This window comes from Rhinolophus hipposideros, assembly GCF_964194185.1.
Source record: "Rhinolophus hipposideros genome assembly, chromosome: 18".
Lineage (NCBI taxonomy): Eukaryota > Metazoa > Chordata > Mammalia > Chiroptera > Rhinolophidae > Rhinolophus > Rhinolophus hipposideros.
Window position 1 is genome coordinate 28,663,301 of NC_138064.1, and position 21,304 is coordinate 28,684,604.

At 44.8% G+C, this 21,304-nt stretch overlaps 1 protein-coding gene across 19 annotated transcripts in view; it reads left to right on the forward strand.

Moving 5' to 3' along the window:
• Positions 1-19,918, forward strand: part of ICA1 (islet cell autoantigen 1) — a 133,580-nt gene extending 113,662 nt beyond the window's left edge. For 6 of the 19 annotated variants that reach the window (XM_081079928.1, XM_081079943.1, XM_081079937.1 and 3 more), the window contains 3 exons: positions 6,814-7,083; positions 16,833-16,898; positions 19,070-19,918. In XM_081079928.1, the coding sequence (XP_080936054.1) occupies positions 6,814-7,083; positions 16,833-16,898; positions 19,070-19,191 (458 nt within the window). In that variant the 3' untranslated portion in view covers positions 19,192-19,918. Of the gene's footprint in view, positions 1-6,813; positions 7,084-16,832; positions 16,899-17,458; positions 17,623-19,069 lie in introns of all 19 variants that reach the window. The other 13 variants (XM_081079927.1, XM_081079941.1, XM_081079938.1 and 10 more) reach the window with 5 other exon arrangements.
• Positions 19,919-21,304: the final 1,386 nt, after the last annotated feature.

A 21,304-nucleotide genomic window follows, 5' to 3' on the forward strand; every position in this document is an offset into this window, starting at 1 on the left:
CAGCCATGCTATCCCACTATCTACCTCTCCTCAGTTGGCAATCCCCAGGGTAACATCAGCTTAAAAATTAACATGGCCACGAGTATAAAAAAAGTATTCTCTCAGTGCACAGAGAATTTGGGATGACTGACGAAAAGAATACCAGTTAATTAGTTGACTTCAAAATATATGCCCTTCAGAAAACTGCCAGAAGGCCCAAATCCTGAATTAAAACACGGATTATAATATGCAAGACATTAAACAATCAAAAAATAAAACGAGCTTAATCCAGGGATGGCTGACTTTATGAGCTCTAGCACCCTGCTGCTTGGGGGCGGGTTCACTCCCAGTGGTAATTCTGTCAGACAAGTCACGGCTAAGCTGTGGACTCATGGCAACAGCAAGGAAATAATTTGCAAGGAGCTATTGCCCAGAAAATCACTCTGATTCAGTGTCATAATGAAATGTGTTTTCTCCTATTAAATAGATAATGTAAAGGAAAACCAATATTTGGCCAGGTTATAAAAATGTTTTAAGTGAAAAAGGAACTGAGTGACATTTTGAGATACTTGAAAGCGGCTCTGAAATCACCTTGTGACCACATGTAACAATCCCAACCTCAGTTCACGAGTTACAACATGTAGAAAGAAGTCTTTGTGTTCCTGTACGTTGGACCAAAAAAAATAACCATTAGATAACTGAACAGAGAAGGGTGCGTTAAGCAAGAGAGAGTTAGATGAATTCAGCTCACCTAAATCTCATCACATGGCCTTACCGAAAAGATCCCTGTCTAGGACAAGACTAAATGAACCAATTTTTGAAAAACGTAATTGTCCATATTAACACTTTAAATGTTTGTCTTCTGCTATGTCCTAGGTTACTACTTCCAGACTTGAGATTCTAAATTCTGGCCAAACATCAGAATGACTGAGAAGCTCACTCAGTAGCTCCTAGGGGTCTGGATAGTCCATAACAAGAATACACATTTCTGTCCCTGCACCCAGGTTTCCCCGAGTCACTCAGAACCTTCTCCTGCAGTTCTCCATATATCGCTGACTGGAAATCTGATTGCTTTCTCATGTGCAGTATGACAAATACTAAGCTCCTTAACTTTTCTCATAAACTTTCCCTTCTCCCTGTCTCCCCCAGCGTCCTCAGGTGAACTGCTGTAAAATGATAGTGCACTTTTAAAACCAAATACTGTTCTTATGCTCACCATGTAGTCAGTAATGTTCTATGTAGAGTTACCCGTGCCCCAGGAGTCCCGTGTTTCAGTAAGATTGCTTGCTTGTTAAGCTCTAATGCTAAAATGGAGGAGCGGGCTGGCTGGTCACCCAAAAGTATTAACTGAGTGCCTGTACAGGGTCTAGTACTGTTAGATTTTTGGGGGGAAAAGGGTTGTTTTTTCCTTTTTGTTTGGTGTGTGTGTATGTTTCCAAGAGAGTGGGTAGGAGTGGATTTCCCACCCCCATCTGTTCTTATTATTATCTATGTCTTTTTCACCAGAAGGGAGTTTTTAAAAGCAGTATTCTTGAATTCCAAACAAGTATGTACAAGTTGTTACCAGAGCCTTTTATAATGAAGAATATTTTTCTCGTTAGACATTTTTGTGAGGTGATTTCCTACCCATCTTTTCCCCCCATAGTGTCTTTTGGGTAATGTGAGGATAGTGTTGGTGTTTGGGGTTTTTTGTGTGTGGCAAGTGTGTGGCCTTGACAGTTAGTCATAATGATGAGAGTGGGGACCAGGGAGAAAACCAGAGAAACAGAGTCTTCCTGTTTCGCACATAGATGAAGGTAACTTATGTGACATTTATCTTTTTGTTTTCCTGTGCTCTCGTTTTTGGTCTGTGTAGTTATGTTTCCATCTTCTGTGTTCTTCATTTATGCTGAGGTCACGAAACAGTATGATTTCAAAAAAATATTACCTGAGCAGGCTGCCATCAGTTTCCCACGTTCGTTTTCTCTCACTCACACTCTGTCTAAACTTGAGAGAATTTCCTCTGTATGTCAATTTTCACCCATTGGAAACTCACTGGGTCAGAATCAGTGGGAGCTCATTGGTTCAGGATCAGTTTTCTTAAGGAATGTTTTCCCAGGAGCACAGGGTTTTTATGTTTGAATGCTTGGGCAGTGCAGGGCAAACATGCTGAGTGGTTTGACCATCTCGGCCATTCTGCTGAGCTTTGCCTGGCTACCAGTAGGTCATCTGACCTTCAAAATTACAAAAGCTTCAATATTAGTTTATATATAAGATCCTTAATAGGTTCTGAAGTGAAAGCAGTGTGCTGCACTGAGAAAACATCTTAACCTGTGAGCCAGGGGTTCCCAGACAGATAATTTGTAACTAATAAATTATCTGACCTTGGGCAAGTGTCTTTTTTCTCATCTGTAAAATGAGTTAGAGGAGACAATCTCTAAGATCCCTTTCAGTGGGGTATAATCCTTTTCTTTGGGCATCATAATGGGATAAAACACAGGCTTCCAGACAGGAAGGCAGGAAAGCCTCTTTGAGAAAAGGCAAGCAGAGGAGTGTTGCCGAATATAGGCCTCCCTGAAAGCAGTGTTGGTGAAAGGTTTGCACCAGAGCTTGACCGTGGAGGTCCTATTACCACTATACAGGGTGTTACTTTACTCAGTAGTCAGAGGGAGCCATTCAACGTTCTTGAGTAAGGGAGTAATAATTTCACAGCTGAACTGATCAAAGGTATACAGAGGGAGGAGGCCTTTTATGGCTCACCAGTGGGCAAACCCCGAAGGGACCCTGGGTCAGGAATTTCTTATCAGAATTCAAAAATAACTTGGAATTGGAGATGGAAATTTGAGACTCTCCCCAAGTGAGATTGGAACCATGAGAATTAATAAGATCATCTATAAAGAACTAAGGAAGGGAGCTATGATAGCTTAGGAGGAAACCTTAAGGGCAACCAGAGTAGGAAGAGGCAGCAGAGAAAGGATTGTCAAGAAGCTACGAGGACATCCAAGAGAGCTGCTTTGTGAGGACTCCCAGGAGATCACAGCATTTCCAGAGTGGGCAACAGTTCAAAGTGCTACAGAAGTTGAGGCCTGAGAAAAGGGGACTGGAATTGGCCATCAGGATCTCACGGGTTACCTTCAAAAGGCCACTTCAATGTATGGTGGTGGCAGGAACTTGATTACAGGCAGACAAAAAGAGAGTGGTGGCAAAGGAGAGCTTGTGGCTGTGGAAGGAAGAAGAAACCAGGGCAGTATCATGAAGGGAGGTGCTGGGGGAGACGGCAATATCAAGTGAAGATTGACTGTTGCTGGGATGAGCACACCTCTTCTGAGGTCAGAGAGAAGCAGCCTTGGAGAATGAAAGACTACCGACGCTGGAGCTCAGTAGTGGTGGGAGCAGAGCAGGAAGGAGAGGGAGAGCATAGAGAGGGCTAATCTTAGCAAGGAAGAGAGAACACATAAAGGATCATAGAGTTGGAGGCTGAGAGGTGAGAATTTGAGTACGTCATGTCTGTTTGCCTTTATTTTTGCAGTAACATCTGTGTTTGGGTTATGTGATGTGAAAACAAATGTGGAGAGCTAAGAGCTTTCAAGTGCATGAAGGGGACTTCGAGTAGTATCTGTGGGTTTGGCACCTAAGTGCTCCACAAACTTTATTCATCCTTTAAGACTAAGGCACAATAGGAAGCCATAACTCAGGAGCAATATTTGCTCATCTAATGGGTAGAAGCTCTGAACCCAGTTCTGTAGCTCTTCCTAGGGCTTCTCTCAAAGAGCTTCTCACAGGTCTGTGTGTCCTCATTTTCTCACAGTTGAGTTGAATTATTTCCAATGAAAAGGATAGCATGATTTTTTCAGAGCCAACTGACTAGTGTTATTTTTCAAGTCTCGACTTGTCTGGTTACAGACCTAAACCTGTCCTTCTCTGCTTGTAATTAAGTTTTCTTACAAGTGATGTATAGTAATCTCAAGCATCTTAATTATCAGGGCAATCATTGGGAGGTTTCCCTGTTTTCTGGTTCAAGTCAGTGCCAGTTTCATTCCTTCAGCTAAGTAATAAGTTCTCTTAGAAGAGAAAATGTCCACTGTGCAACCTGCTTTAACTGTTCAATAACCAGGGCACTAAAAGGCCAAATTCGGTGGTGGTAAACCTCAGACTCTCTTTAGAGCTAGCTCTAGACAATATCATCCTCACCATGGGCTCCTTTTCTCATTTCTAACCCTAAGTATGAGCTTCATGGGATACAATATTCATCAGGAATCTTTTGGTTGGACATACTAGAACCCTTCTCTAAGCAGCTTAGCTTAAAAATGAAAAAGAAAAGTCAAGAATGTATTGGATGTTGGGCCATGTAACTGGGGACACTCAGTGGTGTATTGGCTTCAAACAAGGTTAGATCCAGGGCCTTAGATAGTCAGGATTCTCTCTCTAACTTTTGATGCTGTTTCTCTTTATGTTTTCTCCTTCATCCTTGGGGGCCTCACAGCTGCATCTTTAGAACTTGGAACCCCAAAGAAAGAGAGAACCTCTTCCCTCCATCTTCCATACAACATACTCAGGGAAGCCTCTGGCATGTTGCCCCCTGCCCCTCCGGCCCCAGTTGGTCACCATGGCCTGAGAAATGACGGACTCTGGCCAGCTCTGGTCACATGTCTACCTGGGATGAGGGAAGATGAGGCATCTTAAATGGTGTCTCACTAGGATCACATGGAGAAGGTGTTTCCCCAAAGGGAAAACTGAAGAAGAGGAGGGAAGGGATACTAAGATAGCAAACCCCACAGAAGTCCACTCTAAATATCATCCATCACACGAAATTTACACAGTAAAAACATAGAGCTTTTCCAGTCTATGATTATTTTTGGAAGGCTCAAAATGTATTACTTGCTGTCGCTAATGGTAGTCATGGTCTTCCCTGGATTGACATGTAAATGAAAGCAGTGACACGTCCCCCTGAGCAGAGGGCTGTAAAGTGACTTCAGGAGGAGCAGCCCTGGTTGCCAAGGTTTATTTAAAGTCATCCATTCCTGTAGGGTCTACACATGTGATTTGAATGGGTTCCAATAATACAGGTTTGATTCAGCAGTCATCTGGTTTCAGTCAGGCCTGAAAGTAAACGGTGAGAAAGTATTTGGGCACTTCGGTCCCAACTGAAAGTAGGAAGTACAGATATTTGTGAAGTTAATATTTGTGAAAAGGATGATGCCAAGAGAGGCTGAGAGCGGGAGGGCAGATGCCCAGATGCAGATGGATGGACACACCCTGTCACAGCTCGGTTCCTTCCTCTATTCACAGAGAGGGGCTGTCTCCCCTTACCTGCCCTGCCTTGCCCTCCATGCCCCGGTGGAGGTGGTTCTTGCACTACCCTATTGCTCCAGAACTGTCTTGGAAACCTGTTTAATAAAATGCCATTTCCCCCTTCTCCTCACCACCACACCTGCAGGCTACATTCTGTGATAACACAAACAATAAGATTGCTTAAATTAGAAGTTGTCCTGGTAAAGTGATATTTTGCCACTATTTTTAAAACACAGTGATATGAGAGTGACTGGACTCCTCCCCTCTCGATTTGTAGCCACTCTGCTCAGCACATCAAAAATCCCCTCAATCTATAGATCTTTATAGAAACGGGTTGAAAATAGAGCTAACAGAGTAAAGCTAACAGAGATTGCTTTATTTAAAAAGAAAAAAGTCTTCACTTACTATCGCATGTATTGGAGGAAATCCTGTTAATCTCACTAAATATGACAGTATCAGAATTGCACAACAATGCCAGACCATCATCCCTTGGTTTTCAAAATACATAGAAAATTCAATGAAAGGGCTTGTTCCAGGATTTCTGATAGTAATGCCCCAATTCTACTTGTATTCACTATGCAGTATTTTGTCAATGTTTATGTTGTAAGAATGGCTTCTCTTCCTTAAAGTCTTCCTTCTGTGACGGCAGTGAGGTTTAAGGTAGTGTTTTTGTTTGTTTCTTTGTTTTTTTGTTTGTTTTTTGGTCTTCCTGACAATACTTCAAGGCAAGCATTATTAATATTATAATGTTATACATTGAAAACACAGAGGCCCAGAGAGGGTAGGAGTCTTGCTGAAGTCATACAGCAAGAAAAGCATAGTCCAGGGGCTGCCTCTCTGGTGTGGTGCTCATTCCAACCCTAGAACTGTTTCTCTGGTCTATGCAGCTCATCCTCTAGGTGGCTCCATGATTTGCCCTATCTTCTTGTCATGGCCTCCCTCAGGGAAACCAGACCCACCTTTTCCTTGCTTTATGCAGCTGGGTTGCAGCAAAGGAGAAAAGAAGCCAAGTTGCCTTTCTTGGTCATGTTCGGATTTCCCGACATCCTCTGTTCCTCTCTCCTTCCCTGGGCCAGTCAGGACATGGCAAGGGTCCTCTCCCCATCCTCCATGGCAGAGAAGGCTGCCTATGTGTTGGCTACGGATTTAGGGCTTTTGTGCGGGGGAAGTCAGGAAGCTATATCAACAAGGAACTAAGATCTCCAACATGCTTTCAATCCTAGCTTTGTTTCATACCTGAGAAAAGTTTTGGTGATAAATTTGCTCTTATATTAAGGAAAAACCAAAACCCTAGAATTTTTGTGAAAACTATTTCCGTGCAAGTCTAATGATGTTCAGAAACTGGACTTGCTTTGAAGTTAGGGTGATGAAGGAGAATGGGACTAGAAATATAATCCTGAAATTTCTTAAAAGAAGCTATAATGGAATTAATTGAGATGTTGATTAAGTTTTTCTTAAATCTAGCCATTGCCTAGTCTGTCCCACCTCAGTCTCCATTGCATGTATTCCCAAGAGCCCTGGGCCTTGGTGGTAATAAACTTTGTGTTCTATTACTTTGATCAGCTTGCCTGGGTTCAATGGCAGGGACCCCGGAACCCGAAGGTGCTGACAAAGATGACCTGCTCTTATTGAATGAAATCTTCAATGCTTCTTCCCTGGAAGAGAGCGATTTCAGCAAAGAGTGGGCTGCTGTGTTTGGAGACAGTCGACTGAAGGAACCAGCTCCCACTGTGGCCCCAGAAGAGCCAGACCCCAAGCTCCAGACAGGCTCAGGATTCCTTCCTTCGCAGCTTTTAGACCAAAATATGAAAGACTTACAGGCCTCACTATACGGTATGTGCTATGGGAATTGAAACGGGGTTTTATTGTTTGTTCATTCTTTGTGGGAGTTTGTGTGTGTGTGTGCGTGCGTGTGTGTGTTTTAATCAAAAGGCCTATTTCTTCCTCTTTGTCTTTTTTTTAATGTTTTCTGATTTTTATTTTATATCTAGTGTCTTTTTTTGGTGATTTTTTTATTTTGTAATTTTCTTTTATATTCGGTGACTTTTTAGCTGAAATCTTAGAATCACATTCTAGCTTTAAGATATAGTGGTAGGTTAAAATCTATTCCTTCTCCTAATTTTCTTCCTGTGTTAATATTTTCTGTTAAAAGGTGAGAGGAATCGTTCTTGATATTTTCATCATACTTGGATTTTAGACTTTTTCATGGCATTCTTCAATCATAGCCCTGTTGGGTTGGCCATCCCCGCCTGGCCATCGTCCTAGCTGAGTTCTCCTGTATTATCTCCCGAGGCAAAGTTCTCCACATCCCCATAGACATGCCCTCTTTCCGAGTGTCCCCTGACATTGCACTGGGTTCTTAACTCTCGTTACACTAAATTTTATCTTGCTCTCACTCCGTACTAGCCCAGCCCTACCTTGAGTGTGCCCTCAGCTCAGCTGTTCCTCTCTGCCTGAAACACACAGCCAAACAGTTAGTGCCATGCACCCCCCCACCACAGCAGAAATAGAGTTTCCACACTGATTACAAGGGATTGGTAACATTGGGAAGTGTTCAAGGCTCGCCCACACCCCACATGCTGGTTGAGAGTTGCCGGCATGGGGAGCACATTGATTTCGAGTATAAAAACTAAGACTCAGGTTGAAATTTAAATTTTTAAGTTTGAGTTTCTAAACAAACAGACCTTGGGAAGGAAACCATTTTCTAGTATTTCAACACTTCCTTTCCCCTCCTTTCATATTGCTTGAATTGTCAGACAATATTACGAAATTCTCAAATTGTTTTGGTTTTTCCATGAATTTAGGCTATGTACGTAGTAAACAACTTGTTTATCTGGTACTTAAAGTTAAGAACAAACAGTAGAGCTGGAATGATTAAGTAATTATGGGTTATTAAGAAAACCTTAGGTCATTGGAGGTGAGATCATGGACCCAGCAGGACTTGGTGGGCAAGACAAAAAAGTCTTCCCTCTTTTTTATAAAACACATGATTCCTTTTATCTGCCTTTGTGAGTCCTGTTTTATAGCCATCTCGGTTATTTTCAGAAATGGAGTTAGAGATAGGAGGGACAAATGAAGTAATCCAAAAATACTTTTCTGCTCTGAGTTGCACCATCTCTTTACTGGCGCTCCAGATAAGCAATGCTAGCAATGACTTGAATCAGCCTCGCCCACCTGCGGTGGAGGTGCTAACAAGCTATGGGCATCCACAACTCAGGTCTCTCCAGCTGTGCTGTAGAATGAATCCCACTCGGCCCCCAGTTTTGGAGACACCAGGGCCCCTGCTGCCAACAGGAAATGGTGGTGGCAGTGCTCCCACTTAGCTGGGGTGGCTGAGTGTCACTCACTTGTGAGTGTCCCACGCTGACAGCAGAGAAGTCAGAGCCCAATGCACTCTTCCTGAGTACAGGCAGAATGAGAAAATCTCAACTCAAGGCCCATGGCAGGGCCCTTGGCAGGGTCCCCAAAACTATGCCTGAGAGCTATGACAAGAACAGTGGCCCAGGGCTTTGCACTTTGGCCTTGCTCCAAGTCCAAGGGGCACAAAACCACACTTGGGTCTAAGCGGGGAGGTGTTCTGATAATGAGAGAGAAACGCAAGCTCTACTATGGAAAGAGAAAGAGGTCCTCATAAGGGAGGCCATTTATTTCTCAGACAAACAAACTCTGCCTTGCGGTTGCTACCTTCTGGCACTTTGGCAAGTTTCACGTTCATTCAACAAATATTTATTGGGTCTTTCTGAGTGCCACACACTGGTGATTCATCTGAGAACAAAACAGACAAGGCTTCTGCCTTCCTGGAACTCACATTCTAATGGAGAGAAGACAATGAACATAATAAAGAAGACAGTCACAGAGCAGGATCAATGTTATGGAGAAAAGAAAAAGTAGAGCCAGGAGATAGGGAGTGTTGGAGGCCTGCAGGACCGGCTGCAAAACAAAATAGGATTCTTATTGAGAGGATGAGATCTGAGCCAAGACTTGCAGGAGGTGAGAGAATTAGCCGTGCAGAGATCTGGGCAGAGGGAACCACCATGCCAACGCCAAAGGGAAGGACATGCCTGACTTTGGCTGAGGGTCTGAAGAAAGAGCACTGTGGTTGGAGCTAATGAAGCAAGGGGAGTGGCACTCAGAGAGGAGACAGAAGCTGGGCGACACAGGGTCTCCTAACTTGGGAACCATCACAGCATCTTGGGCCAAGGATGGACATGATCTGATTTAACATTTACAAGGATCATCTGGCTGCTTAAAGTTTCCTTTTCCTCTGCTAGGTTCTATCAAATCAATGTTAAAGGAGTTATTTTGTAACCTCTGAGTTACCCTGTTTCCTTTGCATGCCCACAGCTACAAATTGAATGTCTATAAAACTCAAAATGACAGAAAAAAGGTAGAACCTAAGTGTTTGAAAGAGGAAGTCCATTTAGCTTCCACCACACGTAGGAGCGCCCAGCAGAGGCTTCTGCAGTTCCACCTCTGATGTTCCGTCTGATGGGGGAACCTTCAGAATATGTGGTACAAATAAAGAACAGGTTCCCTGTGTCAATGATGGATCCCATAATGCACTTTAACCACACGCTATGCTTTTGTCAGGAGTCCGCTCACCCCCTCCCCAAAGGGAGGAAAAGATGAATATTGGCTCTCAATTCTTTTTCACTGCATCGATGGTCTAAAAAATACCTGTCTATATACATGAATTGCAAAAGCATCTAAATAACTGTTAAAATTCTGATGCCTCGTATTGAAACTGCTTCCCCTGATTATCCAGACCATTTCAAAAACCAAATTAAATAACCCACTAAAATAACTAAGTAGTCAAACTAAACATGGAGTAGAAAGACTTATTGGCATGTTGACTCAGTGAAACAATGAAACGGTAGGGCGTGAAGAGCTGGGTTGTGTTCTGCACACCCCACCTTCTCACTCATTCTGCAACCATTGGTCAGGACTCCCAAATTCTCTGGGCCTTTGCCTTCTCATCTGTAAAATGAGGTATTCATACAACTCAGTAATGTGTGAGGAGAGACCCAAGTTATACAAAAGTGTGCACTCCACCTTTCCACAGCAGGTTTTATCTTTTATCTGTGGGTTAACCCCAACTTCAAAGATGCTGAGGTCTAAAATTGTGTGATTCTGTGACTTTGCCATGAGTAGCTGGTAAATCAATAATTACTAGTACTCTATATGGCACACACTATGAGCCCAGCACTGTCCCATGTGCTTTTTATGTGTGTTAACTTAATCCTCACAACACCCTTTCCAGGCAGGTACTATCATCATCTCCATTTTATAGCCCAGGAAACTGAGTTACAGCACTGCTGAGTAATCTGCCTGAGATCATACATGTATCGGGTAGGAGACAAGCCATGTTTAGAACCAGAGCCTGCGATGCTGGAATCTGTGCCTTTAGCCTCTCAGTACCACGTCTCTGATGGTACTCAGTAACATGATTCCCCAGCATGTTCCTTCAGGCCTCTCTCTGGATGCTCCCAAAGGAGCAGGACTGGTAATAATTAGCCAGATTATTATGGAGGAAGAATATGGCTATGGGGAAACAGGGTCCCTGTCAACCCCAAGAGTTAGGGGATGTTCCAGAGTAGACTATTTGAAGTTGAGATTGTCTACAAAATCTTCGCTGTACTAGAGGTCGTCCACATGTTCGCCCATGTGCACTCACACTCATTCTCGCCAGTGTCCGGTGGTCCAGGTGGTGCTGTGTCCTCAAGGTCAGTGTCAAGAAGACTGAGGTAGAATGTTCCTACCGCCACAGGAACCTCACGACTCTCCCACACGCTTTGCCCCTCTCTCCCCCTCCCTCTGTCTCCTCCACCTCTTCAGTATTCCCCCTCTTCACCTTCCCGTTCTCCTCTGCCTCTCTCTCTCTCTTCTTTGGTGTCTCCCCTCATTCTGCTCCCCAGTGCTCTGGTGGAATAGAAAGGAAAGAGAATTTAGTAAGAGAGACTTTATATCCAACCTCCCCACCCCCCTTCAAGCTCTAGGAGAGCAAAACAAAGCAACTTATATTCAGGATCAAGTTGTGCTGAAAACTTGGAGGAGTTCATTTGAGCTGGGATTTCTAAGTTTCTGAAGGTACTAGCATGATAGGGGCTGGGGTTTCCTGTGTCATACAGTGATGAGAGAACTGTAGCTTCCTGAGGCCTCTGAAAGTGAGTAGGAAGAGAGCCAGCCAGAGAGGCTGCCTGAGGTAGAGACAAGGCCTGGTTGATAGGCCCCCATTCGACATTCCTCTCTATTCTCCACCAACATCCAAAATGTAATTTAGAAATAGACACTGATACTGAAATGTTGCCATCTGTCCACAATAAATGCACTGTGGTAGGAGGGAAGCCAGATTTTGAACCAGAGCCCTTAGAATTCTGCAGACTGAAGTAAGGAGTCTTCTTCCAGACTCACAAACATACAGCCCTGTGTTCCTTCCAGATATTCTTTTATTTTCCCCAATTCTGATGTGCTGTTTCCTTCTGGCTGGGTTTTCATTTAAGACTAATGAAATGTCAACCTTTGGTTTATCTCACGTTCACCTTTCTTCTATCAGAGCTCACCTCTCGCTGTTCCTAGCTTAGCCTGACTGCAGGGAACTGATAATTCTGGGACTCCAATGGAATAATGTGAAGGAAAAAAAGACTGTGGGGTGTACTGAAACATAGTCTGAAGGTCGAGTAAGCACTCTGGCATAAGCCAATGGGATCGTTTATTCCATCCAAGAGCCGTGCTTTCTAGGCCTGCTGAGGAGCAGCTGCAGGTCTTGGCTCTCTGCAGGACATAAGTGACTCCATCAGTCCATGCACGCAGCTGTGATGGCCATCTATCCAACCCTCATTTTATAGATGAGGAAATCCAGAATTCCCACGGTGTTGCAGTTTATCCACTCTTTGCGTAAGGTCTGAACTCCTCGGCTTGGCTCACAAGGTCCTTTAGGACCTAGCCCCTGTCTCATCATTGCCCAAACCTCTCACACCTTTACTTGACGTAAACACATTGTTCTGCTGGAGAACCATGTATTATGTCAGTAAACTGGGCTCCTGCCATATCAAATTTCAGTGAGCCCAGTTCTCCCCACCACTGGACCTTGACACATGCTCTCCCCTCCCCACAAAGCATGCTACCCACCTACACACCCATGATGCTTGCTCAGAAGATGGTTAACTTCTCATCCTTCAGATTCTCAGCTTCAATGTCATTCCATCCAGGGGGCCGCCTTTGATTCCCCTCCCCCTTTTGCCCCAGAAGTCAGTTTTAGGTGTTGTTTCTGCTCTCCAGTCCCTTCATACCCAGTCCTTAATCATTCCTCTTCGCTCACCTCATTTCCAATTTATTTAATTTTCTGTCTCTTGCTTTAGGTTGTCATGGGAAGGGCCCATATTTGTGTTGCTTAAACCATCATATTTTCAGAACATAGCTGAGTACCTAGAATACAGTTGATGTTTAAAAAAAGACTGGGTGGATGGATGGATTTAATCTTTTAATCACTAGATTAAAAGAAAACTATCCTTAAGTGTGAACCTGAGGATGGCCCTGATGACTGCTGAACTGTACAAAACTCCAGATTCAGTGTAGGTCAGTTAAGGACCTGGTCTCTGTTCCCTGGACTCCCTGCTTTCCCCTAGTACAAGATCCCATTTTCTCCATACAAGCTAACGAGGCAGGAATTTTTATCCACCCTTTGCAGGTATGGAAACCAGTGCTCAGAGCATGGAAGTGTGGACAGTAGCCTGGTGCTCATCATGGCTGTGGTGTTACCACTTTCCCCTTCACGGCCAACCCCACCCCAAAGCTCCCCGGGCTGTGATCATCAGCCCAACCTGAGCTTGTTCTCCTAGCTAGTGAAATTACATTCACGGTGAGGTGCTACTCTGCATGGTGTTATTTTGGCTTCACTTGCTGCTCTAGCTGGCCAGTGTTATTCCTGGCTGATTTTCCCTTTCCCTTATATAAGTAAAGGGGGCAGGATTGCTCCAATAAAATTTTATGTGTGTTTCCTACAAATGGGTAGCACAGTTGACATATCAAAGGAACTGAGAGCTAAGATAGTTGCTTTGTTCACAGAGCTCTCAGCGCTCTGTTGCGGCCACTCTTCACCACCTCTCTCCTGACACAATTACTCTAAGATGGGGAGAAGTCTTTCTAGCCACTTCCATGTTAAAAACGCCTCAACCACCTAACACCAAGTAGAGAACAGTTGACGGCAATTACAGGAATATTAGCAACACTAAGTTCTCTTTAAATAGAATGTTTTCCTGACAGAAGCTAAGACGTTTGAAATCTGGCTTGGCATTCCATGCATAATTACCCTCACAGCACCCTTCCCTTCAATAATTCCCAAAATGATGTGAGCGAGGGTGAAATTGCAGCTGAGCTTAAGATTTGCTCTTTTAAAAAAATTTAAATATATAACTGGTGTCACAGCCATACCATTTTCTCCCTTCATGCACGTGTAGACGGATTGTTAGAATGATGCTTACTAGCTGTTTCGAGGAGAAAATGTGACTCGGCAAAGCAGCCGTTGTTTCTGCTTCACACCATGGGACAAGGGACGAGTGACACCCTGTGTCTTTGTGAAAATTCTGAGGTATACTGTCGTCTCATCGTCTTAGTCCCCAAAGAGGGGATGTCTTTAGGCTCATCCTCCTTCATGTCCTCTGCTGCAGAGATGCCCCGAAATTCGTAGTTTCTAGCTGTTGCTTGTACGGTTCGTGAGTGTTTAGGTGAACGATATTCAAAAATCCGTAGTTACAAAGGAATCCAATTAGAAGACATTTATTTTCTTTATGAATAAATCTGCCATTATAATCCTTTAAATGATCGGCTTGAAACTATGATTTGTATTTCTGGTACTCCTAAAATATGACTTAATATGCAGACATTTTATTTATGTGTAACTTTTCAGGAACATGCCCATTACATAAAGCGAGGGGAGCTCCATTTTGACATATAGATTTATTTCTGCCTCCTTTAGGAATGTGTTCCATTTTATACTTTGAAAAATACAGTGCTTTGAACCTACCTCTTTCCATGTTCTCTGTAGCCATTTGAAAAAATGACTCTGGTGCATATTTTTGAAATGGGAAGAATTATCTTGTTGAGTTCCCACTGTATCAAATAGCATACAGAAATCAGGGAGGGGTTGACTTCCATACCTCTCACCTGGCTTTTCTCTGAGTCATTGGAGTTTGTTTCTAGAAGTGTGGGCCTCCCTGAACTCAGTCAGAGAGCTTGACAGGATCGAAGGGCTTAAAGCTGCAGGACCTGGGGAGGTGAGGTCTTGAAGCGGACCCCTCTGTTTTCTAGGAGAACCTCTCTCCGTGTTCTGCTCTGGCCTCGACCAAGATGTCCCTGATTCTGATGGAGATGGTGACTCTGGCAGCCTCCTTAGAGACTATCTATGGCAGTGCTTCCCAAACTCACACTTGTTTAACAATAACTGAGGGTTTGTTAAAACAGTTTCCCAGGTTCCACCCCCAGGGATTCTGACTCAGTAGGTCAGGGTGGGCCCTGTGAACTTGCATTTCTAACCAGCTCATAGCGGAAGCCCCGGCTTTTGGTGTGGGCACCACACTTTGACAACCACCACTCTAAGAGATGGAGGTCAGGCTGCAGGGGTTGGTGGAAAGATTGCATGGACTCTGCCTAGTGCAGGTGGGTCTTTCTACTTGGTGTCAGGGGGACGATTGTAGGGAAAGGGGTAAAATGTACCCAGTGAGACTCTACCTCATTCAGCTTTATTTGGCACACAGTGGAACTGCAGTTTTAACTTTCCACATTTACCACTGTTTTATATGATTTGGGTTTAGAAGGAAAATGTTCTTGGGCCAATTTTCTAGGAACCAGGGAGGTTATGTGACTCCTGGATTACACCAAATAGTGTTCACGGCTTTATTAAACTATAATGTACATACCATAAAGTTCACCCATTGTAAGGTAACAGTTCAAAGATTTCTGGTAAATTAATATTGTGCAACCATCACCAGAGACCACGTGCATCATCCCAGAAAGTTTCCTCCACATCTGGTGCTTTTGATTGTTTATGAGGTATGTTAATTACATGTTCAAGTACCTTTCCCGTGAATAACAATACGTTTTAAAATCCCCTATATGTTCTCATTGTGTTAGAGCCCATAAGTAGGTCACAAGCCACCTGTTTCACTTGTCGTTCGTTAGTCTTCATAGAGAAGTGTGTATGCCTCTTCCTAAAGTGAAATAATTCAGCCAGTGAGTATTATAGCATCTACTGTGCTAAGCATTGCCTTGCCATCCCTTAAAATAATGCTTCGCTAGTGTACGTCTCATGGTTTAAAAGAGTTCTTCAATGGTTTATCTTAATTCAACATCCAGCATGTGCCAGGGACTGCAGTCAAGGATGTAAACATAAATAATCCCTGCCTTCGAGGGGCTCACAACTCTAGGAGACGAGACCGAAATGCAAACTAATCAAAAGAGTATGATTCTATAATTAAGTCCCTTATTGTGAATCTTAGAATGGCAGCATAAGCGACCAGCATTAAATCCTATCAGTTTTGTGACATATACTGAGTGGCTTTCTTGCCCTAGAAATTTGTTTCACTGCCCCAGCTGAACTCAGCCATGCAAACATGATGTCTCCTGAGAGCCGTATCAGAAACAAGACCTTTTCTGTAGAAAACACGGAGACCAGAGCATCCCAGTAAAGGGATACAGTTTTAACCATGATGGATCCAATAGTGACACATGGTTTGATGGCCTACGCTTCACAGTGAGCATGAACAATGGACCTAACCCACAAAAACATAACTGCACTGCCTGAGGAATTCTGGAGGACATTAAAGAAACAATTCCTTGTCTTACTAAGAAGACAGGACTTTCACACAAAGAATTAAAACAGACATGCAAAGAAGCACATGGTAACATTCCAGGAGGCCGAATGCCTCTTAATCATTTCGGGCAGGCAGAGCATAGGGGGCATTACAGACTGTTGGGCTATACAAGCTAAATGCCATTGTGAGGGTGTGGCATCACGTAAGAGGGGCTTTCCTTCTCTTCAGATATTTGGACTGGGCTGCCATTTATTTATCTGTGTGAACTAAGCTTCCCGATTTAAATTAGCCATATAGAAAATAAGTGAATTGGTTCACAGTGGAAGCAGAGAAGACCTGCAGTTTGCTGGTTTTAGTGCTACATTTAACAGTGTTGCCTTTTTTCAGCATTTCCCATTTGTGACAGAAAAACAAGGCATTTCCTTGGAACGTTATTGATACGCTTTGGAGTGATCATACAATGATCTTACTTGAGAAGAAAAAGTGGCATAAAGCTAAAAGCAAAACTGCTTTAACCTCAACAATTTCTCATTTTCTTTTCAAAAGCCAATTTTTTCCCTAGTTTTCCATACTTTTGGGCATGATTATATATACTGACTCTCCTCTAAAGCGTAGTCCAGCTATGAGGAACCTAGAGAAGAAAGGTCTTGTCACACAACCTTTCCCCTTTCTTGGGTGGCCACCATGGTGAAGAAACTTGTCTGTGCCCAGGAGCTGGTGGGGCCATGGGACTGCTTTTTCTTAGATCTAACGATCTCTGGTTTTGAACATTAGGCCCTCCTACTCCATGGCCAGCACCAAAGGCAAACAGTGCAAACGCCAGCAGCCCTACAGTGAAAGGTAATATGGTGTCTCATCCTCCTGAAATGACAGTTGCCTTCCTTTCCACTGGCCTAACACAATTTTCTGCCTTTCCTTACTAATTTCCATTTGAGTGCCTGCTACCAGGGTGGAGAGTTTTACATGATCCTAGGAATTACATTCTGACTTTTTTTTCTGGCTTAATATCCTAATTTGTAATTCCCTTTTTCCAATCTATTTGTCTCCATGTGACTGGGTGCTCCCCAAGACTGGGTGGAAACGACCAGGTAGGAAAGGCCACTGCGGTTTGCTATCTTCAGCTGAAAATACCATTGCCCGCACTAAACGAGATAGTTAATTAGTGCTCCTCGGGAAGAGCCAGATTGCTTAGTTGTCAAAAGAGGGCCTTTCAAACTCCTGAGATCTGTTCTGAGACAAGCCCATGAGGACAACATCTGCTCAACTCGATATCTTGTCTGTATGTGCCGCTCTCTCGCTCTCCTTTGGTCATCACCCACTTTCCCTGGGTTGACCACAGGAAATGAAAGGAAATGTCTATCCTGTTATCATCAAAAAGTATTCCCATTTTGTTCTTTTAGGCGTTCTGCAAATGGTTGCACCTGATTTTCCTTCCAACTGTGGGAGCCTGGGGAATGTGAGGGTTGCCCCAGAGCACAGGCACCTGGTTCCCCCACCCCGGCAGAGTCATCCCCACTCTCAGAGGGCCTTCTAAGACCTTCACAGAGGTTAAGAGGAAGGGGAAGTAAGTGCGTAGTCTGTTTTCCCTGGAGATATCTTGATATTCTCTATCAAGAAATGACCACTCCTCCTGAATCAGCCTTGGCCCTACAATTTCATTGAGTGACCTCCTACATGACTAAAGAAAGTCACTCCCTTTTTGCTCCCATCCCCAGCCCCAACCAAACTGTTTTGAGATCTCTCAAGTCTCGGTTTATCGTCCCTAAATAAACCAATTGCTTTGAGGGCTTATTGCTCTTGGAATTCAATTAGTGTTGCACAAATATAACTTGCATATTAGCAACTAGCCTCGCTTACAGGTGTATTATCTCTATAATAAATGCACTGATTATTTCACTATAAAGTAATAATATTTATGAGAGATTTAGAAACAAAAAACAGAAATCAGAAGTATAACATGATCAGCATGTCTTAACGTTTAGGTGCCATTTTAATGAAAAGATCAAAGGCCCAGCTTAAGTTGGTAGAATCCCATCAATACTCTCCCATCCCTCTAATATAACCACTTTTAGCAACTGGTCCTGACAATGGTTTTTGAGACTCTTTTTAGCCAGATGGCTAGCACATTCCTAGCTGCTCTTAGCTAGAAGGATAACCTGTCAAAGAGACATTTTCTTCATGCTCTTGATACTCCCACCTGTTGGAGAAGGAAAAAAAGCACGGGTCATCCAAGCCAACGAACTTAAGATTCTCATGTGGAATGATTTATATAAAGAAGAGCCCCCAACTTATGTAGAAATCACTTACATCAGGCACTCTTTTGAAAATGTTCTCCTCATCTGGAAAATAATTTGGCTCTATAATTGTGGCATTCAGGAAGTTAGGGCAGGTGGTTCCATAAAAGAGCAGCTGAAGGCCGTACTCCTGGTGAGGCGGAAGGGGTGTGGGGACACCCCTGGTGGGAGAAGGGGAGGCATGTCAAAGGCCTCCTTCCCCTGCCTGACGGAAGAGGGCAGTGACCCTGAGAGGAGAGGAGCAGCCTGGGTGTAGGCGCCGACCCCCTTCGGGCCTGGAGCTTTATAGCCTGAGCAGAGTGGCCACGGTATCTCCCTTGACCCAGTGGATTTAAAAAAGAGTCCTCCAGTGGACACTGGAATACACCCTGCTTCCTCAGCCATGCAGTCTGATTTCTGAAATAGCTACGGTATCTCCTGCTTGTGGTGAAGCAGCAGGGGCTGAGGTGAAAGGCAGCTTTGCTGGCTATGGCCGCCTGCGGGGGTGGGGCTTAACCCAAGATCTCTGTCTCCCCTGAGCTTTAGGCCATGGTTTAGAAATGTTACTCAGCCAACCAACAGGACACGGAATTCCCTGAATTGTTTTAGAGACAGAGCGGGATGGGATTTGTCTGAGCATCCTCCCGTTTCAAGATAAGCCTGGACCCACCTGCAGGCAGCATGGCGGAGGTGGGTGTTGGAAGGTATGTGTCCTGATGTTTCCTCTTTTCTCCCCAGAGCCTACTAAGGCCACCTCGGACCTGACTGCCTGGTTCAGCCTCTTTGCTGACCTCGACCCATTATCAAATCCTGATGCTGTTGGGAAAACCGATAAAGAACACGAATTGCTCAATGCATGAGTCTGCAGCCTCGGGAAGCCCACCTGCCACTCCTCAGTAACACACCTGGGGGCTTGCAGATGTATGACGTGATCAGTATGCTGTTTTAATATTTACGTGCCATTTTAATAAAACACAAGGGTCGAAGGCCCTGTTTATATTGGTATAATTATTTGCTCTTATTTGGTATAAAGGGTTTTAATGTATTCTCTATGTGGACCTAACAATAAAAACTTGTCTAACAGTGGTGTCCAGGCTGGCCACTCTCCTGCCAATATCTGCATCATGGCTGCTGATATGTAACTGGGCTGCTGTGAGATCCAAGTTCAAATCATAAACCTACTTTGTGTTAGGTTTAAGGAATGGGTCCTACAACCTCAGAGGCAGTGGGAGGCTGACAAAACTGAAATGCTTCCTCTGGTAGCCCCTGCCTCTCCCCTTAGAGGGGGCTACAGGGAGACTCCCTCTTCCTGCCAAGCTACCTTCTAGCTCTAGGCAAAGCTCTGACCAGCCAAAGACACTGTCCCCCAGCCCTTGCCCGATGGTCACATGTTCTCTCTCAGGCAGAGGAGCTGGGCTGGTCTCCGCTACATAAACCTTTCTATGGAAAGTAGCCATATCTGCAGATACTGGGTCTCCTTTTGTCCTCTCCATGGCTGGAATTCAAAAGCATGTATTTCTGGAGCCCCCTGTGACATTCACTTTTTTTAAAAAAATTAAACAGAAAAGATATTTGACACGCAAAGTCAAGTTAATGGATGAGTCTGTTGTGGGGACTCAGTGGGGAGTGCTATGGGGGTGCTGAGAGGGACAGAGGAGGAGGAGGAGTCCCACCTACATGACGCTGCTGAAATGACCTCATATATCCTGCAGGTACAGCCGCTGGATGACCTGGACTTGTGTTGGCTCCAGCAGGGGTGGGAGCAGTAGGTTTGCATGTGAGAACATAAGCAGTTCAGACACTCCACAGTGTTAGAGACCCCAGAGCTGGCACCTCTCCCCTCCCTGGTCACCAGTGACATGCTAAGTGACAGGCCACAGAAGCCCTTGTACTGCCCTTTCAGTGAACCTGTGGCCCTGAGTCAGGGTGGAATAGATGATTAGCCAGGAAATGGTTCTATGTCCTTAGCTGGGCCAGGAAGATTGCTGCTGCTCTCTCGTGGCCTCAGTCCCCAGCTCTGAAAGGGTCTCCTGAGGCCACCCCAACAAACCCACAAGAACGTTGGGCTTTCCCAGCTGCCTGTGTTGCGTCCTCATGGAGGGGTCCAGCCCCAGCAGTAACCACTGTCCTCTACAAGACAGCGTGGCGGAAGGCATGCTCCTCATCTGTGTGGGAAGAGGCCTGTGGGTGAAATGGGGTTGGAGACTTGCGTGCTACATGGCTTGTGTAGCTTTGCTTACTTCCTCACCGTGAGAGACCGGCCATGGCATCTCCTTTATTAGAACCTCATTGAGCAGTTCCTCAGCCTGGCATTTGCACAGTCTTTGGGGAGATCAAGATACTGCCTCAGGGCCCCCTGTGTATCCCCCTCACACAGGAGGGTTTGCTGTGCCTGTAAACCCCCCTCTGGTCTCTGGGCCTGTGCATTTGCTGCCCACTTCACCCAGGATGTCCTGTTCCCCCACCACCCCCATTTATTGTCAGCCACCCTCACAGCCCTACCCACTCTCTAAGAGCCTCCTCAGACCCCACAGGGTCTTCTCCAAATGTAGCCCGTGGCTTTCCTCTAATGACTGCATCTCTCCCTGACAATTTCCTTCCTGCCCTTCCCCTGGCTCCTGAGGAGCACATGCACACGCTCTGCCCGGCAGTCCTAAGGCCCGTGCTGTATGCGTCTCCTACCACTAAGTGTTGCAGCCCCAGATAAAAGGGTCTCTATTTCCCCCACTCTTCTCTGACTCCCCAGTCATCAGCACTCTGGAGTCACAGTCATGCAGGGTGTCATGCGGGGTCTCTGCTCCCGCTCCCCACATAAGAACACAGGACATGGTGAGGCTCAAAAGGAACACCCACGGAGCCATAGATAGGGGAGTCACACCACTATAGTCTCACTGCTGGCTGGGTTGGAGACACAGGAGGTAGTAGCCTCACAATTTGCAGCCTGCCGTCCGCTTCTCTGCCAACGAACCTCAC